General features: G+C 29.5%; 3 protein-coding genes across 6 annotated transcripts in view; all 3 read left to right on the forward strand.

Annotated features, from left to right (window-relative positions):
- The window catches only part of LOC116767323 (slit homolog 1 protein), a 59,333-nt gene extending 47,850 nt beyond the window's left edge, over positions 1–11,483 (forward strand). For all 4 annotated transcript variants that reach the window (XM_032657585.2, XM_061527270.1, XM_061527269.1 and 1 more), the window contains exons 2-11: positions 77–152; positions 2,351–2,534; positions 2,629–2,797; positions 3,720–3,829; positions 5,260–5,372; positions 5,774–5,910; positions 6,049–6,201; positions 6,415–6,595; positions 8,432–8,571; positions 8,966–11,483. In XM_032657585.2, coding sequence (XP_032513476.1) covers positions 2,361–2,534; positions 2,629–2,797; positions 3,720–3,829; positions 5,260–5,372; positions 5,774–5,910; positions 6,049–6,201; positions 6,415–6,595; positions 8,432–8,571; positions 8,966–9,228 — 1,440 coding nt within the window. In that variant the 5' untranslated portion in view covers positions 77–152; positions 2,351–2,360 and the 3' untranslated portion in view covers positions 9,229–11,483. The remainder of the gene's footprint in view (positions 1–76; positions 153–2,350; positions 2,535–2,628; positions 2,798–3,719; positions 3,830–5,259; positions 5,373–5,773; positions 5,911–6,048; positions 6,202–6,414; positions 6,596–8,431; positions 8,572–8,965) is intronic.
- Positions 11,484–15,018: 3,535 nt separating this feature from the next.
- LOC116767667 (uncharacterized) lies at positions 15,019–18,390 on the forward strand. The gene is made up of 3 exons (XM_032658096.2): positions 15,019–15,152; positions 15,249–15,471; positions 15,543–18,390. Exons 1-3 carry the CDS (start codon positions 15,106–15,108, stop codon positions 17,373–17,375), a joined length of 2,103 nt encoding a protein of 700 aa, XP_032513987.2. The 5' UTR covers positions 15,019–15,105; the 3' UTR covers positions 17,376–18,390.
- Positions 18,391–21,221: 2,831 nt separating this feature from the next.
- On the forward strand, positions 21,222–25,247 carry LOC116767668 (troponin C, isoallergen Bla g 6.0101). Its single transcript, XM_032658097.2, has 6 exons — positions 21,222–21,470; positions 21,547–21,574; positions 21,649–21,792; positions 23,054–23,173; positions 23,790–23,921; positions 24,906–25,247. The coding sequence occupies exons 1-6, from the start codon at positions 21,468–21,470 to the stop codon at positions 24,938–24,940; spliced, it is 462 nt and encodes a 153-aa protein (XP_032513988.1). The 5' UTR covers positions 21,222–21,467; the 3' UTR covers positions 24,941–25,247.
- Positions 25,248–27,211: the final 1,964 nt, after the last annotated feature.

Raw genomic sequence — 27,211 nt, forward strand, 5'->3', positions numbered from 1 at the left:
TTCCATAAATTGTCTACCTATTGAATATAGACATTTTCTTGCAATATTCTATTTTAATCTCATTTATTATTTATAGGGTATCCAGAGGATGCCTCAGAACATGACTTAGTGCCCCATGAGCGCGGCACGCCACTCACCGATACGTCACATACGTAAGTCATAAGTATGTGTATGTAAATAAAAATCAGTTTTACTAATGTATGTTTTGAAAACAAAATGGAGTAAATGTACGTGGGCCATAGTTCCCCTGGTTATAAAATTAATATGTAAATGATTTTTGTAGTTTTCAGTTAAAATGGTTGTTTACCGAAAAAGAGGTCTTTGTTATTGACGCTGAAGAATCGAGAAATTATCATATGTAGCTAAAATATAACCACTATTATTTAGAGCAAAAAAACTAACAAGCAGTATTTACGTACAAGTACAAGTTGCAATATTAATACATTAATTCAAATTACTGAAACAACTAAGTGAATTATAAGGATTTATTTGTAAATTATTTAAATTTCTCCTAAAACCTTTTTCAATCGTAAAGACAAGAATTTGTTAGATTAATTTAAACCACTTATATTAGCTATTCAAAACTGTGACCGCCTATCTGCAATATTTTTCTGGAAAATCCATTAAAATTGACATACGATGGTTATGCGATGTTTAGTTAGTTTTATTAAGGTTGAAAATGAAAAAGTAGATAATATTACGTTTCTGAACATAAAATGTTGAAGTAAATTCGAAGTTTGCTCGCAATTATTCCTATCTTTGCTTCCTAACCTTTATCCCTTTGCATTTTCGTAACGAGAGGCAACTCGTATTTTATACTTACAAAACTTAGCCAGGATGGAATGTAATGTCTCCCTCTCCAAAGAAACTGCTCGGAAATGTTCTGTGGAGTTATTTGTCATAGTCTACGCGATTATACCATCGCAATGTTTCATGTCACTTATAAAATGGGACTTTCTTTCTTTCTATCCTTCTTAATATGTACATACATTGAAAACTCCCCAACTTTGTCAGACGGTTGTAGTTTGAGTTTTAAAATGTTCGAAAGTTATCTATTGTTCGTGTCATTTACTATTTTTCTATTAATGATAACATTAAGAGTTTTTGTTTGTTGCTATTACTTAAATGTGAGTCACATAGTATATTTTAAAGTGTAGTTTTCACAAATTTTATGTATAATCTAGGAAGAAATATCTACATTGTTGAATGTATTTGCAAGTAACAACAACTTGAGCTTATATATCAGTTTTTGCCTTTCAGATTTTAATATTACGTAAATAAACCATACAAAGAAAATCGTATTATTTTGCACAGTACGAAGACTGTAAGATTGTCGCTGTTGGCTCAGTTGAATATCAGTTATTTAACAATATAAGGTTTGGGAATACTTACGTAGCTGAATGACTGATATTATTTAAAAACTCTAAGAATGCTTATTTTCTTAATACACTGTTAAGTAAAATAAAAGACAATAAAACTGTAAGTAATATTTATTCCGCACCCACAAACTACTAACAAAAAACTTGTGTCTTGTTCGTTTTTCAACTCTGACCTTCAATAGCGGACGTCGCTATTATGAAGTTACACCATCACATAATATACTAAACAGCTGATACTCTCCAATTGTTTGTATTAATTTTTTTGTGGAAGAAAAATCTTTTTCTTGCTGTTCGATCCGTAGCTACTAAAAAAATTTGAATTGTTTTGATAGATTTTAAAACAATATTGGAATTCTGATCTCGTACGGTAAAAAATAATTACATTGGGTATAACGAATAATAACCTTGAGATTCAAAGCTGCAATATTCCACTATAATTAGGAATTAATAATAGAGTAAGCAGCTGGAGAAACCAACAGCTCTTTATTAAATTATTGATACCATCTGTAACTCTCGAATATCAATATCTGTAAATTTGCCTAACCCCTTAGGATTATTGTGTTTAGATTGTTACCGAAGCGTATGAAGGTGTAGTAAATACAATGCAAATGTTATTCATAAACGGTTCAATGCCGAGATTTATTTTAAGATTTAAAAGATATAATAACTTTTAGATGGGTATTATTACGTTTATTATAACTCGCAAAAATTTTCTTCAACTTTACCATTTATAAAAAATTCTACATATTGTCGAATCATCATTACCTCTCCGTACTATTTCGCAAAAGTAAACATCTCTGGAGAATTTCGGCCCCTTATTTGATTTTCGAAAGTTTAACTTTGGATTCTGCACAATCTGTTAATCTTCAAGCTTATTATGTTAAAGAAAAAAGTTTTTGATAACAAGTAAAGAAGATTTCCTACTTAGTAAAGTTATTTCTTGATAATAAATACGTACTATTTTCTAATAGATATTTCAAGATGGTGCCTCGTTGGTTTGTGGTCTGCTGCGTCGTGCTGTTCGCGAGGCCGGTACACCCTCAAGGCGCTCAGCAATGCCCCCCTCCAAACACCATAACACCCTGCTCTTGTACCGTCAAGAAGAATGGATTGGACATTTTGTGTGAATTCACTGAGCAGCAACATATTCAGAAGGTGTCTACGATTGTTTCTTAAAACGCCTTTTTTAAGACATTTTAAAACATAACTAAAATTATATTCAATCATTCAATCATTGCTATTGTTGCAGGCTATGAACACGCTCCGATCGAAGCCCATGATAATATTTTACTTGAAGCTCCGCCACAACAATCTAGCAAAGTTGCCGTCATACATATTTCTGAGCTTGGATATACGCCACCTAACTGTTCACAACAGTAGTTTAGCTGTTATTGAAGACTCCTCTTTGAGTTCTATCGGTAAGGAATAAGTAAATTAGAATGTTTTCTTTAAATAATATTGATACATGATTTGTATAGGTTTATAATACTCGAAATTACATAAAAGAAAATCAAACTGAAAATGATTAAGTTTCATTTTTAGATTGAATACGTTTAAAAAAATTTATCAATTTGATAAAAACTTTTACTTTAATCTGTATTCCTAAGATCACTTTAATTTAATGGTTATTTTAATTAGGAATCATTTATTCGATCACAAATGAAAAAACAACAAATAAATTCCTTAACCTTTTATAGCAGACATTAAACAAACCTTTAAGATTGTCTTCGTGAAATTCAATTAAGGGTAGAGGTTTTTATTTCAACGCCACAGGGATCGCCTTCGAACTTTAGAAGATTTACTGGGAAAGACCGAAAGGGAATTATGGAAATATTGATTAAAAATATTGAAATGTAATTTATAAGGAAATCGTTTTGTAAATAGGTGTTTAAGTATTTTATAATAGTATATCAAGAGTTTATAACTTTTATAATATGTCAGTACAAATATAATTAAGTAAAATATTGAAATTTTTATATTCATTTTGAAACAGTTGTTAATGTTTTATATGCATATGAAATTGTGATCGGTCTACTTAATTATGGAGACTATATGCTCAGATCAAAAGTAGACAGTAAACTCCATATGTACTTAAGATTTAACAACTAGACCAATGCCTTTTATAGACTCGGTTAATTGAGAGTTGGGGGGCTCCTATATTATAGAGATTTATTTCTAGCCCTAAGTTACTGTTGGAAATATTAGACAAAACTTAGAATTTTCTTGTAAGGGTGTATTAAAATCAATTTTGTTAAAATGATGTAAAACAGCAATTTAATAAAATTCACGCCTTATAAGATATTGTTATAGTTCAGATAAATAAACTTTTATTATTTTCAGGCAACAAGTTAACACAGCTTGACGTGTCCCAAAACAATCTGGCGACAATTCCGACATCGTCCTTCACGCATCTGAATCACCTGCTTATACTAAACATGAATCACAACAAGGTAGGAATATAGATCTAAGGTTATTTACATTCAATAAAAATTATATGTAAGTCTTATACATGAAATATTTCTTTTTATACATTTTTAACGTTCATCGAATATCATAGAGGTCATAAAAATGAAACTTCATGCATATTTATTTTGTTTCGGGTCAAGGCAGCGTCTGTGCGTTCCAAATTAATCGAATTTACTTTTCCAATTTAAGGTCGAATATGACGATAACATTGTTTTTAAAAATTTTTTTTAGATACTAGTAAAAAGAAGTAAGTAGTTGCAGGAGAAAGCATTCAGGATTTTTCAAAACATGCTATCTTGTACAGTCGACAGAATCTTCTTAAGGAACCATTACATCTCTTCTCATTATAATTATAATTGTCTATGTTGAATGAAAATGTGTTTTGAAATGTAAAAGAGTTCAGAAGGACTGCGTCGATCTAAGTAAAATTTTAATTTTTAATATTTGCGACATCATCTGTGTCATTTATAACAGTAGAGATCCTTATTGCGCCAATAAAATGAAGGAAAAAAGAATATCATAGCACTTTTGGGACAAAAAAGCATTAATTGTCATTAGATTCAGTTAAGACTCATCTTCAGATATTTTTATACTTCGTCAAAATTGAGAGGCTTACTGCCTGAAATCTAGGGTCCTAAAGGATACTGAAAATTGCGGATTTGATTAAAGAGTTTTTAGCCCAACTAGATCTTCTCTACTCACTTTAACATCATTTGACCTAGATAACAACTTAATCTGCCAGCCAGAGTAAGTTATACGCGTCCATAGAAGGGACAGACAAATGGAAATATTTTTTTTGTTATTTAAAAGTTTAGCTAGCTAATTTTGTTGTTGCCGATTAGAGTAAAAAATTTTTATTAGGTATTAAAACAATTTGTAACATTTCTAAAAAATATTTTTTTTGGACTCGGCGCAAATTTATTGATGGACAAAAATCAAACCAAAATTGATCATTATTCACAAGCAGTAAACAAATTTAACTTGGAAGTAACAGAGTGTCTCAGTTTGTGATTACCGTAATACTATAACGAAAAATATTAGTCACATTTAAATGAATACTCGCAAAAGTCTTAGATCTCATAATATGACGAAAAATTTATAGTCGACATTTAAAAGAAATCGTTCCATATGGTTCATCTTTTTTGTGAAAATGTAAAGTAATTGATTTAAAAATTTATTTTAATATCTGTATTTTGCATTCCTAAAAGCTGTTACTTCAACTTAGCCGTTAAACCAGAAATGTCGCTGTATTTTCTTGGTCCTTTTTTGTTTTGATATGAGTAAAGGCACATCTAAAACGAGCAAAAGTTTAATTTTAGTGTGCTATTTATATCATTAGTATTATTTAATATATTTAAGATAGGATAGATTATATTTAAAAATTATCAATACCTTAAAGAGTTTTCTTTCGAAGGTGACTGCTATTCACAACAAAGCATTTCTGGGTCTGGATACGTTGGAAATACTAACTTTGTACGAAAATAGAATATCTGTCGTCGACGGCGAGGCTTTTAAGGGCTTAGAAAAGTAAGATAAATTAATTTTCTAATTAAAATTCCTACCCGCACCAAAAGTTACTTCCAGTTTTATATGCAGAACATGAGGTTGCTCCTACGAAGTTAATTTTTTTTGATTATGCTTAATGTAATTAAAAAAAAAAAGTGTTTTATTTTTCCCAGAAATATCATAATTTATTAACTAACAAATTTCAGAAGTTCGTGTGAAACGTCATGAAATAAATTTCCGCCTAACAGCTATTTCCTTTTGTTTCCTTATTGCTTGTTATAAAGTTTGTCAATTTTAAGGAAACTTCTGAATTCGAAATATGATTTGTTAATACTTTCATTGCTTTGTAAAGTCTGATATGGCTTTGTACAATCCACAAGTTAAAAGATGCAAATTTTCTTTAATATAAAATTTTATTGTAGGAAGCTGAAACGGTTAAATCTTGGAGGAAACGAATTAACAGCGGTGCCACAAAAGGCTTTAGCTCTGCTCGAGAATTTAAAGAAACTTGAAATGCAGGAAAACCGTATTACGTCCATTTCAGAAGGCGATTTTGCAGGTTGCGGTTCTGTTTCTATATTTACTTTATATTCGTTTTTTTTATTTTTGTAACTAATTCAAAAGAAATTTGTGAGCATAAAGGATATGAAAACTATATTCATTCTAATTAACTATAGCAATAAATTTTCCTTATTAGGCCTACGTAATTTGGATTCCCTCGGGCTGGCCCACAACCAGCTACGTGAAGTACCAGCAAACGTATTTTCTCATTTGACATTCCTCAACTCTCTGGAGTTAGAAGGCAATCTCATTCAGCGGATCGATGAGAAGGCTTTCGCTGGACTGGAAGGTAAGATAAGACTGTTATTTATTTTTTTAATAGTAAGGAAGCGGATAGCCCATTTCATATAATTATTATAGTTTTTAAATCAATTTTTATACGTACAAATCCGAACCACAGAAAATGTCAAAAAGACGTAACTATACTCAAAAATATATTTTTGATATTGATAATATAATTCATGACTAATATAATCAATACTCTTTGTGAATTTTCAAACAGAAAACTTACAATACCTTCGGCTCGGAGATAATCGTCTCCACGAGATCCCATCGGAGGCCCTGCGCCCTCTACATCGCCTACGTCATTTGGACCTTCGCTCGAATAACATTACTTACATCAGTGAAGACGCTTTCACTGGATACGGCGACTCAATTACTTTCCTGAACCTCCAAAAGAACATGTGAGTGATATTTCATTTCCTTCAATTACCTTTACACGTAATGTTCTTATAAATGTGATACTTTTCGCAATACGGAAATTAATTAAAATCTAATCTTTTCTTACAAGTTAGGGTATCCAATGATCCGTATTACAAAAATAAAAATCTGCTCAGAGTAAGTAACAAGCAAATCAATAATATTGGCATTTTTGCTAAGCAAAATATCGTTTTGGAAGCTGTCACTTTCTTATAACTTTTGTTTTCGACTTTTCAGGAATATTGGTTATTTTAAATTATTACTTTTTATGTTTACTAGATTTAACATTTGGATAGAGCGCATTTGTTGCAATCCTGACATAATCAGTCGTATATAAATTACAAAAAATGTATTGCTACAGCTTGCTGTAATAAAAAAAAATTATATACATTCATTCCCGAATAATCTTACACTGTTACAATGTAATTTTAAGTATGGACGAACAATGCTGACGAGAAAACAAAAATAAATAAAATATTCATTTAAAGAAATATAAGTATTCTGAAACAAAAACTCACAACATATAAAACGTCTTTCATATTGAATTCATTAAAATAAAGATGTACACTGTATAAATTATTTTTGTAGGATAATATTTTAAAAGAAAGCATACACCGCATCTATTTAAAATAACAACATTGTCCCAGCCATTGTTGTTAATTTAATTAAGGACAAACAAGGGAGAATTTATTAATTTGGTTAAATATTCTGTCTTCAGCTGTACTTTGAACTTCGCAGTGTTTTGTTTAATTGCCAATCAACCCTTTATTTAAATTATTTTTCATATAGTTAAAGGGAAATCTCTAATTTATCTATCATTTAATTCTATGCGTATTTTTTAAAAATATTTTAAATTAACTGTTTGTTTTTTATCCTCATGTGAATTGAAACGTAACTGCGGGTGTTATACATACAAAGTGAATTTTTTTTTGCCATGAAATGGCTTTGTCAAGTATATGTTACTAGCCGAAGAATTCCCATTTCAGTGTGGAGTGCTTTTATAGCACAAGAATAATAGAACTGAACAAACACTCTGATGATATGCGTTTGAATTCAAATATATAAATTTGAATGTTCAACGAGAGAGTTCATTTTTGACAATTTTTGTTAACCTCATAAATTATACACGGTTAAAGGCATAAGCAAGTTAAAAACCTTATTAACAGCCAGTGAACAGTTTAATGGGAAAGCCTCTTTAGATGCAACTGAGCAAAGCAATTGATCACGCTCCGAATCACTGTTTATTTGGGTCGGTGACTGCAGATTCAGTGTTTCCGCTTGTTTATTATTAATACACAGAGCTACTGTGGGATCTTGGAAGTGGCCTTGGAACGTTATACTGTTTTTAACTCTTATATAATTTCTGTTACATTATATATTCAGTTCTAAACGTATTGATAAAGAATGGTACCGTGAAGAATTACACTCATATTATAACTTAAAAAAGAATTCACAACCTTATGGACTTGTCACCTCCATAAATTATTTGACAGTCAAAGTCCTGCCAAAATCGATCGTGCCGTTCCAGATATAAACCGAAACAAACAGACTAACTGACAGATAAAATTAATAAAGAAAATCACTAACACTCACTCCGATTTTATGTATTTTTATAGGCATATTGCTTATTTTTCAATTACAGATAACTGTCTTATATATATCAATACATCCATGTCTGTTACAGTATTTACAAATTATTCAATATTACCAGTGAAACTAAAGGAATTCATTTCGATATCAATGATGTTTTTTTTTTTTTATTAGTTAAGTAATTGAATGGAGTAAAGCTTGATTGCGAGTATATTGTTTAACTTGATCAGGATACATCAATTGCCTACAATGGGTTTCGATAACTTGAACTCTCTCGAGACTCTCAACCTGCAGAACAACAAGTTGCAACATATTCCCGAAGAGATTATGGAGCCGATACTCGATACTTTGCGTGTTGTGGATATTATGGGTAAGTTTTAGAAATTTCTAGAAATATTTAATAGAAATTGAGTTAAAAATAAAAGAAAAATATGTCCAGCAATGTTCATATATATGAAGGTTTTATATAAAAATCTTCTAGTATATTTATATGGATATTATAAATCGTAAATAATTATGTTGAACAAAATTAATATTATTTTTATAAAATTTCTACATTCTGAACATAATGTAAATTAATTAAAAGCGAACTTGCACGGGTCTTTACTTATCTTGGAAACAAAAATACGATGAGTTGACCTGTTTTATCAAAGGATGAGTTTTCAAAACTACTTAATTTTCGTTATAAACATGAATTGAATAAGTCACGTATTTCATAACTTTATTTTAATGATTTATTTATTACTCTATAATTTATTGTTCAGATAATCCTCTCATTTGCGACTGCGACCTAGCTTGGTACGAATCCTGGCTATCTGGTCTCCGTGACCGTGACGACGAGATGATGCAGAAGAAACGCACCATTTGTACAATGGCTAGCGAGCACCGGGAGTATAGCGTTGCCAAGATGCCATTAGAGAAAATGAGCTGCAAGCGAAAGCCCGGTTACGGTAGACCTTCCAGCGCAACAAATATCTCCCCAATTTTGGCTAATGTTATAACCGCTGTCGTCGCTAGATGGCTATAAATGAATAAAACCCTTTCATTTACCCTTTTAAGTTCAACGAAGAGTAACGTCGGGTTAGCTGTGGCCGGATAGCTCGATGTATGCTCTTCAAATGTATTCTCTTTTAGTTATGACGTGATGAATTTGTGCAATAAATTACGAAACATATCAATTTGGCTGAATACAAAAATTAGTAATATTTGGGACGGTGACTTGTGATAAGTAAGGATTGTTTATAAAAACGCGTGGAAGTAAATATAGTGTGATACACTAGATATTTTTTAAATAAGACCTTTATGGTAGCCTTACTTTAGTATTATACCAACAGAGAAGTGATGAAATTTTAATTCACATTCGTAAAATTAGAAATTTCGACAGTAGTTATTTAAAAAAAAAATATAGTAAAAGTTCTCGAAGATATTTTATCGAGCTCTTATACTTTCCTGGGAGCTAAACTTTTAAAGCAATATTTTAAATACCTTCAAATAACGATCCTAATATTTTTTATTGTTTACTCCTGTCATATACTCTTATTACGTAATAAGCTTTTGCGCATTTACCAAGTTGAATATTCATTGTTATATTTATCTGTACACTTAAGAAATGTGAGGCTCTGTCGTAACCAAATTACAGAGGAGCGTTTCATACTATATCCGTATTTCTACCTCTTGTTTGTCGTAGTGTTATGTTTACTTTATGGAAAATTAAATGAATGTTATATTAGATACCCTTAACGTTCGGTGTAGTTTAGTTATAGTTATTATTGTTAGATATATTTAATTAAACGCAGTTGTTACGTTTCTTTGTATACACGTGTTTAAATTAATTCAAATGTTGCATGTTCGAAATAGTTAAGCTTTTAAGCTCACATATAGTAAAGCATGGACGAGATCTAATTTTCAGTTACGTGTGAAAAAAAAAAACATTTGAAACGCCACCAAATAAGGCTTCGTTAGTTCCTTCATATTATTTATAAATTTTATTTTTTATTTTCGTAATTCTTATCAGCATTGAATAGTGGAATAATAAATGTGACTTTAGATGCTTACACATTTGCCATTTTGCATTTAGTTACTGTGCACGATGCTCCTTTATCTGTGTAATTCATAATTTAAATACTTGCTAATATTTTTGCGCTTTTGTAATCCTACATAAGTGATATATTTGTAACCAAAAACATATCCCCTAGTCTGAATTATATTAGTATACATTAAGTATATTCGTATTAAGTATACAAATGTTGCGAATAATTGAAGCTTTCTATGTGATATCCTGTTCCAAAACATTCATTTCTTAAGAGTTAAATATACGCATTTTTCTATATAAACAAAAAAAAAATGTTTGGCGCGTGTATGACGCGAGATTGAATACCTATTTTGTATTCTTTTTACACGCGTTTATACATTTTATATATCGTATGTGAATGTGAAAATATATATCGTTGTTAAAGTATTCACTATAAACGTAACTGCACTATGTTTAATGACAGTTATGCACATAACATAGTAACAAATCAGAGTCAAAAAACCTGATAAGTTAAGTCAACAATGTAACGTCTTAAAATTGGTGTAGTGTTGTATTTAGAATATTTTTTCTATATTCTACGTGTTGTATAATCTATGCGCTGTATTTATATTAATACATATATTCGGTGTTGGAATTCAGTCAATGTCTGATAACGGCGAGAAAATGTTTACAAAGTATAAGAAAAAAAACCAAATAAATGGTACCAAATATTTCAAATCTTGACTTGACTGTATTTTGAGCTGAACACTAGAGCGTGACTTTTTAATATTATATGTTATTGTCCTTCGTAATATGAATAAATGTTAAATATACTTTGTACCCTTCGAAAAAATTTACGGTATATCTATAAAGTTAACCAGGAACCAACATCTGACATATCGGGAGGATGGCGCGTAAAAAACAAGCAATTCGCCCACAAGATGCATATCAATATAGCTGTAAGCCATTTAATATATACATTTGATTGTTGTGGAATTATTACTGTTAACGTTACTGTGTACCTTATCATATTTTCGATGTATGTGTAATTAATGTCTTACTAATCGTCTATTAAAAATATAAGTAGTTTTAGCAGCTGTTATTTTATATGATTTAAAAATCTCTATAAAATTTCATTGTTGATTCCGAGAGATACCCTATCAAGTTTATAGTCACATTTATTATTTAAGTTAACTTAAGTATTAATTATAAATCTCGCTGTAAATGTGTATCAAATTTTGATTTTAATAAAAATTTAAATATGTCTATAATTTTGTTTTACTGAAATAAATCTAAAAACTAAAAAACTAAAAACTATTTACTTAACCGCTTCATAAGTTTTTTGTAGCTACTTTAATTAATGTACGCCCAGTATTGGGCACAAATTTTAGATGGCAATTTTGTAAGTATAACAAGTTTACGGACTGAAATTGAATGAAAACATAATTTTGGCATATTAAAGTGCTAATAACGTTCCATGCGTGATCACGTTTACGTGAAAAATATGGAAATGGTCTGAACCATAACTCTATGTACTGTTATAAAGCAGTTAAGCGGACTATATGAATCATTTAACCACACAATTTATGCAAAGTTGAAATATTTCTATAACGATTAATGAAGAAAACTTGAAATATCAACTATAAATCTGTATATAATATACAATGATAACATCTTAACTGTGAAGAGAATTTTGAACGGGAAAAATTAAACTAGTCTACATTTTATTGCTATAGTTTCACATACACTAAGCATAAAAATTTACGTCTCTCCAAAGACTAATTTAATACATAAAAAAATTAACAAGAGTTGAAAATTTTGCTCCATTACTATAATGACCGTATATTTGTGGTATGTTTAGAAAAAAAAAAAAACAATTATAACATAACAAGCCTACCTTAATTTCACGTGTCTATACATTTCATAAATGTACCCTGTCTATAAATTATTTATTTAATTTTAGATCCAGTCAATATTAAACTATTGGCCCAGGTTTCCAAATTAATCTTAGTATCAGATTAACGAGGTTTATCGTCCATTTGTAGTGGTAGGAAGCTCGGTTTACTAAAACGTTCGCTATTAATTGGATATTTTCTGTTCAACGTTAAATTGTTTAAGCTCATGTACATGTTAGTTATTTAACCGTCAGATAATATTAGTTCACAATACCTCGTAGTTTTATTTTTCAATCTAATTGTACATTTTACATTAACGGCTTATATAGAATATAGTTCAGTCATTATCAGGTTATAAAAACATATTTCTTATATGAAAAAGGAAATCTGAATATTATTTATAAAGTTTCTCCAAGAAATACACTGAAAGAAAAATATAAAGAGGTTTTTATAAGGGCAGCGCTTACACGTAACGTACTTTTATTTAACATTTTGTTTTATGTTAATATATTATATTAATGTTGTCGACATAGATAATAAATTAAAAAAAAATATCATTCAACAAATATACCTCTTTATCTATAAATGAAACAAGATTAAACAAATTCAAGTCGAATATTTAATTCATATATTTTTTAACGTTTAGCTTATTTATGTATTAAAATAGTTTTTTTATAAATTTGATTAGAAATAGTTTTTTTTATTAATACATCAACCGATGTTTATATTAAAAGCAAAAAAAAAATCACCATAATATACTGCTTCGTGAATTATTTTTTATCTATTACACGTCTGGGTACTATCTTGACATAATTCTCTTATATTATGTACAGTACATTTGTTAATAGGCGTGTATAAGAAGCTGAAGGGGAACGATTCCTTCGTATTGATTGTACTAAATTGATATGTATAATGAAATGTTCAGGTCGGTCTTGTAAGAAAAAATGACATAACCAACACAAAATCACATTTATTTCATTTAAGTTTTATGGATCTAATATATTTTTTAAATTATTTACAATATACTTTAAATTATAGTGTCTTGTTTTAAAAATATTCAATTGTTCGCTAAGAACACATGTAAGTCCGTACAGAATATAAAAAAAATATTAGACGCTCGCTGAAAATAAACTTGAAATATAATTTCGTTGACTTATTTTCATCGGCATTAACTATTCGGCCAATATATATTCCCGTCATAAACTTTAAATGTAACGTGTCCCGATTCGGAAGTAACGTAATAAAGGCAGGGAATGTGTAGACTAACTTAGAGCAATGGTGCGTGCTGTTTGATTTATCGTTTCCTTTGCCGTTTTAAAGTTTCTGTTATAAGATTGCGATATGAATTATTATCGAATTAGTTCCAACTCATATTCAGTCTGCCAGAATTGATGCATGCTTTATTACTATTACGGTATTAATATGCCACATTTGTTACCGTATAAAGAGGTGATCTCAAGAATTATGGTTTTTATGACTTCAGTTAAAAATTTAATTTAACAACAGAATTATTCGAATCGAGAACTGTATGAAGTAAATTCTATGCTGTACCTCATCGGGATATTTTGTGGTTATATTTTCACCTCCTGTTCTAATTCCTTATCAAAATTTTTATATAATAACCAGTTCAGAACCAAAGATACTTAATACAATCTGCGGGAAGGTTTTCAAATGCTTCAAATAAAAAACTTTATGAAACTACAAGAAATGATTTTTTTTTTCTCAATTCGACCCCAATATAATTTAAAACAATTATTACATAATAAAAAAGATATATAGTACATATTTGAAAAGTGGATGTCTTTATCTTTTATAATAGTTCCTGTGAGTGCAATTACGTAAATCAATTGATAAGGGTAAAGTGACGTGCACGAATTCGTTTTTATACAAAGCTATTTTTATCCGTTCAATGAACATAAACGTACTTAAATAAAAAGATATCAATGGTGAATGAGCGAAAAATGAAAAGTTGAATGAGGGCGAAAGTGCAATAAATATATTTAAATTAGAAATTAAATATGTATACTTTTGTAAAACGTCTCATATTTTTTCATAAAACTCATTGGACATGTTTGATGTTTGAATATGTATTTGGCTATTTTTTTAGTGGCCCGCTATGAAACGTCATGGTAGGAAATGAAAAGGTTTCTATGGATAATTTCTAAGGAAACTGAAATTATTACCATACACTTTGACTTTCTCATCTTAAATTATGTTTTATATTATGTTTAATTTCTTCTTCATATGGAGCGCAAAATGTAGGTATCAATTGTGTCAATCAGTAAACTACAGTGAAATAAAAATAGCTAGGATTTTTCGAAGAAAAATATAGGAATAATTCAGAAAAAGAATAATAAAGGAATGTAAGGCAATTAACAGACGGGAGTACTACGGGCTAGACTTGTTTCTTTTTGCTATTTTTATACTAGAAAACTGACTACTATTGCCTTGGTAGTGCACGTAGGTTAAGTAAATCCAAACAGGCTATTCACTGCAGCTCTTCCTTTCATACAAATATAATATTTCTTATGAAGGAACGATGTAAATATAATAAAGAAATCCAAGTAGAATTTAAGTTTGTTGAAAGATCCGGACCAAATTGGTTTTTAATTTAAAAATTAAAAATAATGCACATATATGACACAAACAATAAAATTCGTTTGCTTTATGATTTATTTTATTACAAATTGAATTAAGGGAAGCCTATTTTAGCGTCATTTCCAACATTCGTGATAAAAACAACCTTGTTCATAACATTGCCCCCTTGATCATTATTGTTTGCCAAGTTTATCCATACGCCTATTAACATTTTGATATGTCATTATCAAAGCTTATCGTGATATCGTTTATTGGAAATGATATATCCTTTGCTTTTACATAATTCATTATAATTGAGCCGTTGTGCTGGACGTTGTTTTGTCTTTCGTATATTTCCACTGTTAAAACACTTTACATTATATTATTAAAATTGCAATCTAGTTATTGCGACACTACCGCAATGGTGCTTACAGTAAAAGAAAATATAGCTTTATTTTCATGTATAAGGTAAAAGTATTGATACAATATGAGCTTGAATTTTTATAGATACAGCAAAAATATATTATGGGAGTGTTATGGATAATCACATGTTTATTTTTTCAGGGACGCTTCCTGTAGCAGGGGTTGGCTTCGTCTATTGATGCAGATTATTTTTGGAACTATTATTGTAACAAGTTTTATTCTGATAGTCATGATGGCGCTAGATAACACGACAAAACCACCCCCGAAACCGCCGAAACGATGTGAGATTTTACGATGTCGAATAGTTTGTTACGAAATTCCATATTTTGGAGAGAATGAGGATCAGATTATTAAAGCTGTTGCGGTATGTTATATCGATAGATTGATAAAATATATAACTTTATTGTATTTCTATTTTCAATTTAACAATTTTAGGCAGCTGATGTAACTTGTGAAGACATTGCTGTTGAATTAAATGAACCCACATTCAAAGATTCAATATTACCAGAGTTCTGGCTCTATCAAATGCGTTCTAAAGTCAGTGAAATGGCTATAATTGGGGGCAATATTAATTATATAACACCACAAGCTTTCTTGAGTCCTTTTAGTAATAATCTTAAAGTTTTGATACTAGAACAACTAAAATTAGTCTCGTGGGATACTTATATGTTAGTTGGACTTTCAAATTTGAAGAAACTGTATGTGAAGGATTGCATGATCGCAGATATAAGTAGTAATGTTTTAAAACCAGTCAACGAAACATTACAATATCTCGACATTAAAATAATTAATCATTGGAATCCACACAACGTTACCGGACGTGGTGATCTCGAATTAAGAGAAGTAGATTTTTCATTTAACTATTTTTACGACGTTCTCAAAAATACAAGCTTTTCCAAATTAGGAAAATGCAAAGTATTATTTTTAAACTCATGTAAAATAACATCGATTGCAAAAGGTACTTTCGATTATTTACAGAGTTTAGAAATTTTATATTTAAATAATAATTACTTAGTGACGATTGCGGATAATTTATTTAAGGCGATCTTACCTCACCGACCACGGATCGCATTACAAGAAAACTACTGGCACTGTGATTGTTTAAATGTCCATTTAAGATCGATCCAAAAGTCAGGGCTTCTCATTATTGATCCATTATGCCACTATCCAGAGCGAATAAGAGGAATGACGTTTACAAACTTCGAAAAATTTTGTAAGAGTGAAATTAAAACCCACGAAGGTGATAAATCTGTTTCTCTGCAACCTGTGAAAAATGTGTCATTTACATTATACACCAATGAACTTTGTAGCTATAAAAATGTATCCTTATACTCATCTGACAGTATAAGAATAATCACACCATCAAGAAGTCATAGATGTAAATTTAATAGGATGGCTGATCTGGGTATTAATATTGGAGCAACGAGAACTTATTCCTACGTATGGACAACCAAACAATGGATAACGCCGGTATTTTTTATGGAACAGAGTCCTTATACAATGCTAGAATTAGAAGCCCTTGAACAACCCGGAATTGGCCTGGTCTGGTATCAATCTTCTTGTTATACAGACATTTATTGTGTTAATAGAATTCCAAACGTTTTAAAAGTTTTTAATGTTAATTCCGGAGCGCGGTACACTTTTTGTCCTTTCAATATAACAGCTGGAATGATTGTTCAGTCCGAATGTTTATTTTATGACTTAGGAAGCTTCGAAAGGAAAGAATATTTAAATATCGTTACCTATCTGTGTATATCTTTAGGTTGTCTAACTTTTGGTGCCGTGTGCGTTTACGCTATCATTTTTAAAAATCCTTCTCTTTTAAGAGCGAATAAGAGAGTTTTATTTGTAAAACACAGGTCTATTGAAGCTCTGATTCTGCCTCCTTCAGTGCCTTTGAGAAAAAATTTAATACACGAATCGGATAATTTTGTGAAGCACTATATAAAAAATCAGAATATTTTTGTTTTACCGGGATTAGGAATAAATACACCGAATTTTATAAGATCAACGTCATCTACAAGAAGCATAGTAAGCGATGATGACAGTTATATATCAGCATTACAGCCCACCGAGGAACAGCTTAAGGAATGGCGAGCTAATCAAAATATAAACCAATGTGATAATGGACCCAGTTCTGGCTTTGATACACCTTTTCCCAGTTTTTACGACTACGACTCTTTTCCCTATTACACTTTACATAGCAGTCAGAGAGTGTATGAAGTCCCCAAAGAATACAACAATAATAATTTCGAAAAGTTCAATTAAATTCTTCTAACATATTTCATGATTTTGCAAAATTATTTGTTCCAAAGCTATTAACATTCCTTGACATATTAGTCGTATCTAGGAAGTGTGGACATCGTTTATTCTGGTCGTGGTTAAGACGAACAAATCGGTCAACCATATGAGAACGTCTGCGCCCTTTAAGTGAATCAATTTCGTACAGCTGTTTTTAGTAAGCAGCGCCAGGACAGAGTTGTATTGTCTGTGGCATTGGACGAGAGATCTATTTTGAAAATACACAACAAAATCGACTATACCTTTGGTGATAGTAATCATTAGGCATTATAAAGACACATGTATCTCTTGGCGTATGTAATTAATTTATTAGATTAATAACATGTTTTATACTTGTGTATCCTTAGACTAAATTTATTTTGGTGTGGTCTTAAATAAAATAACTATACAGTTTTTTATTAAAAGAAAAGTATTGGATGTTTAAATCGTTAAGTCCTTTTAATTGTATGTCAATAAAAATAATTAGTGAAATCCGAGGAAGTACCAACAGTAACCAACATCATATTTATTCACATTTTCCCAGATTTTTGTTAAGACCATTATTCCAATGACGGGAAAATTTAATACATAATATTTATTAAATTATGTCAGATTTAAAACTTTATTTAAAGTAAAAATTTTAGCTGTTTCTAATGTATTGTATTTAGCTTAAAATGGTTTCGACATATTAAATATTTTAGCCACAAATTGCTAGTTATTAAAGTTTTGTTTCAAAGTTAAATTTTTTTGCTATGCTCGAAACATACGTAGAACTTTTTTTTTTTTGAGATTTTATAATAATCTTGCGGTTGAGTTTCGAAAGGCCGTCAATTAAATGTTCGATATTTTCATTCTATGTATTCTATTATTAACAAACTATAATCTACTCGTTTCAGTTATTATAACGACATTTAGAAATAATCAATAATTAAAATGCTTTCCTTACCTGTTTTATACGGGAATTAACGAATGATTGTTAATTTACAACTAAAGTTAATGGAATATAGAGTATCATAATATATTTGTTTTATTTATTCAGCCTAATCATTTTATTTTATTATATATTTTTTCTTTTATTATATGTTGTGTAGAAATTCTCAACAAAATTGTATTTGATTATAGCTGACCTTGAATCATTCAAACCTATCATGTCTATGTTTACATTCTGTAGTAATCCTTCCCACGCAAATTTTGTGAGTGCGATTTAACTGTAGGTTTATCTCTAAAAGATTTGTTACTCTGTAGTGACGCCGAAACGAATCAGTTATATATATCAAACCCTTTTACGGCCGCGAGATTCTGTCATCAAGATCACGAGTTTTGATGTCCTTAATATTTATACAGTTTTTAAATTTAAAATGTTCATGTAAGCCGTATATCTCGGTGACAAATTGAGGTAATGAGATCTAAGACTTCCACGAGTTTTATTCATTTAAATGAAAATAATATTTTTCGGATATACTACGTGTGTTTTATTTTTGTAAAAAACTACAATTTGATGTGTGTGTAGGTGTGAATCTCGTCTGCCCGTGATCACGGTTTCTGAAAAGTAACCGAAATGTCGGGAGTCTGTAGTTTTTTACAAAAATAAAGCACACGTAGTATATCCGAAAAATATTAGTTTCATTTGAATGAACAAATTCAGGTACCGAAATTTACTTTAACGTGAAGTTATGTTCTCTTTATGTGTCCACATACGTTTTGTTTAATTTTCATTACTTGTCCGAAAGGTAGATTTTCCAAATCTATGCTAATTACCTGAAGGCGTTGATGAAAAAAAAGGTCTTAACTCAAGGCAAAATGAAAAAAAAGACTAATAAACTAACTGAGGTCTTTACGAAAACTCTTTTTTCTTTTTTCTTCAGAGATCCTCAATTTTTAAGTGAGCTACAAAACCCTAAAAGAAAAAAAATCAATGTAATTCCTTATTCCTATCTGTTTTAGAATTGTTATTTTATTATATTAAAAATATATACATATACGAAAATTATCAATTCTGAACATACACACTATATACTTCTTGTATGAGAATTGTTTGGTGGTAGAATATTTTTTGAATGTGATGCTTTTGTAGATATAACATCTGTAATTTAAAACTTTTCTGGCTTAGATATTTTTATTGTCGTTTGCTATAACAAATTGTGATATTTTTGTACGTTAGTAATGGTAAATATAATGAAATGATTATTTACTATTCTTTATATTCTGCTAATCATAGATAAGGGTTACTTTGGATGCTAAAATTTTATGTCCAAAAAATAAATTCTTTAATCGAAATAAAAGTTTTGCGTTTGACAGTATTTTTAGTAAAACCTGCGACTATAGCAAATAGAATATTTTCTACTCTATTTTAGAGATACGGGTGGATGGTGCTCTGAAGTTATTTGCCGTTTTAATAACGCTAAAATTAAAAAAAATACATGTTCCATTTTTAATTAAAATTAAGTCACGCAGCTTCTGCATTCGATTCGCTGTCAATTAGTTAGTATTTATGATTAAAAACTTAAATCCGTATGAAAAAACCTACTATAAATTGGTTTGTTTTATAAATAAATTTTATATATAATAACTGTCTCTTTATAGCTGTTTATTAAAAATGTTATATAAAATAACATTTCGTACATTTGGACACAGTTGGCACGATGGGTTGAAATAGTACGAGGAACGTTGCAAATATGTCACTGTCTGCAATCGGAAAACCTGTCCGGATATAGCCAGACTTATTTACTATGAAAATTATATACAGTGGACCGGTGGGTATGTGATTGTTAAAAATAAACGTAATTTTAATAATCAATAAATTTTATTGGTAAAACGTGATGCCGTAATCAATATCATAACTGTTTCCTTTTCGAAATAACACATTAAGAGTCGTGTGTTATAACAAAACAGGACGTGCATAAATTATTTTTTGATCTAAGCGTCGGCATTTTGAAGTTTCATTCAATTATCGTAGTCGTCGTCTCTTTGACAAATAAGGGCATTTCTACACTTTTTATAAGTACAACATTTGACGCAGTCATTATCACACAATTCGATTGTTGTGTGGCTGGATCGTGGTAATATAATTCTCTGACAGAACCAATTCTAAAGTAACTATTTCCTTTAATATTTTTTTTGTTTAATTCCTTTATATAGTCCTTATCAGAAACACAACCAACATACTTTTAGGTGTACATTAACAGAAGTAGCCACTTACATAAGATGTGCAATCTCTCTGTGGTCTTTAGATTTAAAGAGCACATTTTTATTTTAAGAATTTTATATTTGGAGTAAAATACTTTTATATTTTTTATAGTAAAATTATAATACTATTAATTTACTCTACTTTAATCATTACTGAAAGATAATATACCGAAAAATAATAGAAGACAAGTAATAAGTTATGTAAGCGGATTATTGTATAGCACTTACACATTTTTCTCATGTTTCCTGTGATATAAGTTATGTAACGTTAATATTTTCTGTAACTTTCTGGATTTTCATCGAGTAAATCTTAATAAATATATTACTTTGGCTCTGTGTTTGTACAGTATACTTGTGATAATGATGATGAACCTTGAAAATGTAAAATTACCCATTCTTAATTTCAATGAAAATCTGTATTTTTCATACTTGAAATGTTTTCACTTCGCACACAAAGCATTTATTCCAGGGCTTAGAAATTATACGAAATAATTTTTAATAGCATGTGTAGAAACACATAGGAACTTACGTTATTTAAAAACCACTAGAATACACTACATTTGGCAAAACCTATGGCATCCATCCAATGCTATGTTAATTAATTATTATATAATAAATTTAAATTGAATGTTTTAGTCTGCATCAATTTAGCCAGTCGGACAACGGATCAACACGTACGGCAGATAAATTGCGGCCTTAACAATAACAGTTAAAAGCGTTCGTTTGGCCAAAAAGAGATTACTCGATAGTGTTGGGATGGACCAGAAACGGAGCCAATCTGGGTGAAATAGTCGTGCGGCTGCGATTAGTCTGTCAAGTTATACAGCTAAAAGGGCTTGTGTTTTTAGTGCTTTGGTTTGCGATCGCGTATACACTTTTGCTCTTCTTTTGACAATGGTGGGCTGTGAATTAAAATATTTGTATATTTTTCTATTATGGTTTAAAAAAAATAATTATTAAATTTAATTTACAGGAAGATCTACCGAAGGAACAAATTAATAGTAAGTCGTGTTGTACAAATATAGTAAGTTATAAGTGAGAAAAATTGTAAGAAAATTATGTTTGTTTATTGCAGTTCTCAAGAAAGCCTTCGAGGCTTTTGATCATGAGAAGAAAGGATGCATTGGCACCGTGATGGTGGGGACTATTCTTACGATGTTAGGACATCAGATCACGGACGATTATCTCCAAGAAATTATAAAAGAAGTAGATGTTGACGGTGAGAGATTTATTTTATTATTCCTGGAGCTAATTTTTTATTATTGTTAAATTATTTTATGTAGGTAATAAATAGGCTTAGATAGAGATTTTTTAGTGTAGACTAAGACTATGTACTTGTTTTCTTTCTATTAAAGTATTTATTCCTTGTTACTTATTGAATATTGGTTCAGAAAAGTAATTTTCTTATCTTTCATGAAACATCCCTTACTTTTCTAATTGAATAGTCTAACTATGAAGAAAATATTCTATGTACATTCTTCGATAAACAAATGCAATAACTTCATTAAGCGCCCTCCAGTCCGCAGAAAACTTTGCTTTAGTTTCTCAAACCGAACACGGTTTTCGTAAAATGATCTAATATCTTTTAAAAACATTAACGTGAAAATAACACATACCGATATTTACTAAGTGATATATTGAATAACCATTTACTTAATGTGTCCGGATTAATTGCACAGTGATTGCATATTATACATTTGGCATCCCGTCATCTCTGTCATCTTAAACGTTTTACGTTTGCAATTTGTGTATGGTGCCAAAGTTTGTCTGCCAATGTTTTGATTTATGTTTCTTTTATATTTCTATGCAATAAAACTTTCATTTATCACATAAATACTATTTTTAAAACGTGCATAAAATCGTACTATTGTATTGTGTAAGTGATAAAAGAGAATCTGGCATCAGTTCGATACTAATCGTAAAATATTTTTCCAGCTTTTACCACGCAGTCATGCTGTCTTACAATGAAAAAAGAGTTAAACTAATGTAAAGTTACTACCGGTACTGCAATGGTTTCATATGAATTTAATTTGAATATACGTTTTCTATTCCATACCGTGGAACATTAAATTAATTGCGGTCAACTTGTCATTTTAATAAGTGAGCTCGCGCTGACTATTTAATAGCAGCTGTTAATCCCACGTCATAACGACACATGAATCTCTTTTGATATCTGATGCAGATTTCCGATACGTTCGTTTGAATTGTACGTAAATTCATTCCAATAAATTGTTATATGAATACCTTTGTTGTCATGATAAATAATAAACATACGGGCTTTGTTGAATTCTGCTGTTTACTGTTTGCTTCCGGAAATGTACATAGATTACAATTATTATATAAACAATTACAAAATATTTATAATACTGTACACATTAAATTGTGTACAATATTTATAATATTGTACACATTAAATTGTGTACAGTTATTCGTTGCACGAATGTTTAGATACATATATTTTATATTGCTAATTTTCTCAGGATCTGGAGAACTTGAATTTGAAGAGTTCGTAACATTGGCTTCAAGGTTTATGGTTGAAGAAGATGCTGAGGCAATGCAACAAGAACTCAAAGAAGCATTCCGTTTATATGATAAAGAAGGTTAGTACTCGTCTTTAGAACTTTTTCTTAATTTAGTGTTATTTCTCGCTCCTATCAGCTCTAAATTACTGAACCACGGCGCTCGTAAAAAATTATACAACCGTGTATATAAGTATATATTTGCATACAAAAAGTCAGCATTTATTTTTCTTACCTTTCTAAAAATTTTTGAAAGTTGAAAAGAAATGTAGACCCTGTTACATAAGGAACTCATATAAATCAGGAAATATTCAAATTATAGAAGCATAAATGATGTTAAAAAGCGTTTTAGGCCATAGCTTTTATAATAAATACATCTCATTATATATGAATTTTTTTATCTTCATATAAATATGATGAATACTGTTAACCTTCATAATTATCTTGCTAACAATAGAGAAGAATTATTTGTAGGCATTGGATTATAATAATCGAACGTTTTCTTGGAATTAGAATTCCACGTGCTATACACTCGTCTGGTTAATATCAACGTGGGATATATACGAGGGTACGAGATGATATTTATTACGCAGCCATTGAAATGTTCCTTGTTATAAATGATTTAAGGTGGCTGTGTAACAACAAACATCAAAAATATCTCTGTTCAAATATTAACGTAATTACATTATATATCTAGGTAACGGTTACATTACGACACAAGTATTGAGAGAGATTCTGAGGGAACTGGACGACAAAATCAGTGCTGAGGAATTGGATATGATGATCGAGGAAATTGACTCCGACGGTTCTGGTACCGTGGACTTTGATGGTGAGATGAAATTTATTATACATTCTTATCATTAACATTGTGATAAAAAAAATATATCTAAAACCACTTTTTCGTCATGTCTTGGTCATTCAAATACATTAAAGTTACTGTTATTAAACACTATAACTAATAAAAAATAGATATCAAATAATATTCAATGATTTCATGATATATTAAAATTAATGTTTAATTTTAATTCGAACACTAAATTCAAAATATTTCATACTAATTTGCTTCATTCTGTCGCTGTCTGATAATATCAGGAACAGACACCTGCTAGCTTGTGAATTTCTTTTAACAAATTATCTCACGAATCAGCCGAGAGATAAATTACGCCAGTAATTAATTAAACTATTTTAAGATGAGTCTTAATAGTAACTGCCAGCCGACCTTTATCGAGACTTTAGTATCGGCTATACTCGTACATCGTGGAATCAGGGCTTGCGAAACATTTTTAATTTATAGTTGAATAATTTGAATCTATTTATGTATAGAATATCTATATACTTTTATCGATCGTATTCTTTAAAATTTTTAAACAATTCATTCATAAAGTTATCAATATCAAGATTATTATATTGAAGAATATGAAATATTCCGAAAATTTCATTTGAAAGAAATAGGTAAAAATTTTATAAGTAAACTTTTTTTATTTATTTGTGCCAGTTATTTAGTGTGTTACATTCACAATAATGTTATGATTTTGTAATACTTAACATCGCTTTCATAAAAAATAAAATAAAAAAGTATTTATTTGCTTTAAGATGTTATCTGTGGATTACATCTTTTTAATTAACACAAATTATTAATCTTCCCTCAAGCTAATCAAGATATTCTCAATTTTTTAAAAGGCTACTTCTTTAATGAGTTATGGGGACGCTTTTTTTCAAACGTTCATCATTTATATTATTATACATTGAACTTTTATTTGATGTCGAGTTAAAAATAAATACGTTTTTAATAAATGTATATTGTCGATTTCAGAATTCATGGAAGTGATGACTGGCGGCGACGACTAGTTCACTGACCGTTCTCATGATAAAATACTTTTATATCGACAGTTTTATAACATCACCATACAAAAAAATTAATGATAATCTTTTACACTTTAGTGCAAATAACTACTTGTCTTGTAGGACAAGCAGTATACATTTTGTTATCCTGTGATATATAGCATGTAACCACATAATAATTTGTCTTCGAATAAAAAAAATCAATGACATAATAACACACGTGTCAACATACAACGGATAATGTAACTATTGTGATGATTTTTAAAGATTTTTTTTTAAGTTATTACAATAAATTATGATCAAAAATTAAAAATCTTTACTTACAAACCACATATTTATATATTTTTTTTTAAACTGCAACTCCTAAGTCGTAACTAAAAACTGGGTAACTTTAATTTTAACTTACAAATGGAGGGTATATTCATTTGACGTGCAATAAATTCTTTGTTAGATTTAAAATCTATCCGACCATTGGAAAGATAAAACGAACTTACTCGCTTTCTCGTCCCGCAATATTGTGAATGTTTAAAAATTCCTAACCATAAGCATTGATGAAGATTTCACGTTTTATGTTAATCACTTAATTACTGAGAAAGGTTACTAAATATGTCAAAGGAGTTTTCAACATTTTATTCATTTAAATATTCACAAGTAATTACATTTCAAACGAGAATGTACTTTGTTTAATTATTTTTTCTTTTTTACGATGAACTTAATTATATAATAAACATTATTTTCTTTAAACCTTACCCTCGTGTTTCCGATGACTATTTAAATAGCAATTTCTTACAACAGCAGTCAGGTATTTAACTAGAATAATGGGCACTTGATATTTCAACTTAATACTTTTAGTTATTTGTAACGAAAGCTCTTTTTATTTAATTGTCTCAAATAGCCCAAAGCAATACGCCAGTCAATGAAATTCCACAGCCATGGGTACGATTTTAGGAAAAGCATTTAGGAGTTAAAAGAAGAGATAAACAGCATTATGAAATGAAACCTTCCGGCTTTCTCATTCATGGAATAAGAGAAAGAACGTTTAATGGAAATAATGATAAGACAATTCCATAATGAATTATAATTGACTCACGATCCAAAAATATATAATATAAATTTATAACAAACCAATTCAAATAAACGGGACTAAATAGCACATATATACAAACATGAATTTGACAAAAGCATTCCTAGTGGAGTAATTTTGTTGCGGCATTAAATAAATCAAATTGATTACAATATTTTATTTGTTTGTTATTTCATCAATAAAGCTTTAATTTATTATTAAAGCAATTATAAAAATTAAGTCATAAATTATAAAATCGAAATTTGCGATTGGATAGTTGCACTGGCATGACCTCAGCCTTAAAGAAGTTTTAATTGGTCGTTATTCGTTTGTTTATCTCTGTGAGTTATGTAGTTATTTCTTTTATTTTTACCACCTCTATTAAAAGCAAAAAGGTTTTGCTATTGAATTTATTCTTGTAAATTTATAGACTTATCACCAAGTTTATAACTTTATTAGTAAACTCTCAGATAACAACGAAGAAAAACGGTGTATTTCTAAAAAGTTTATATTTTAGTATCTTGTTGTTGTTTAAATAAATAAGGGAATATTTAAATAGTTTACATTTCTTTCTTCTTCCTCGTTATTTTAGATCACGCACATCCAGAGATCAATTTAAATTATGTGAGTGAGAGCGAGGGAATCCTCGTGGAACCAAAGCCAAGCCCCTACTTCCAAAAAAATATATATATTTTTTAAATCCTATTCCAATTTAATCTCATTATTTACTCTACTTCTTAAGAAGTTAAAACAATGTAAATACTTACAGTACTTGAATTCTGTGTAATCTTAATTATCATCGGAAAATCTCGCTTCAGTAAACATATGGTCGTATACGTCTGTGATCGTCAAATAACGTTTTCTAAGAAAGAATATTTTTATTATTGTCAACTATAAGGTATCAAAATTCTTCAAATTTAATGAAGCAAAGTTTGATTGCTTCGAATGAAAACTGTTAGAAATGTAATTACCTTTCAAATAATACGTATTTTTTTAAATCTTTCTCATTAAACATTTTATCCTCATAAAAATTCTATTGATTTAATTCTTTTCGTCAAAAACTAATAATTATCATTCGGATATCATCTTTTAACGTAAGATAATGTTTTTTTTACATTACGAGTTTAGTTTGACATGTTGTAAGAGTAAACTTCAATTTGTAAAAATCGTTATCTTATTATATATCTTATTAACATATGTATTAACGATGTTAG

This window comes from Danaus plexippus (genome assembly GCF_018135715.1).
Source record: "Danaus plexippus chromosome 9 unlocalized genomic scaffold, MEX_DaPlex mxdp_24, whole genome shotgun sequence".
NCBI lineage: Eukaryota > Metazoa > Arthropoda > Insecta > Lepidoptera > Nymphalidae > Danaus > Danaus plexippus.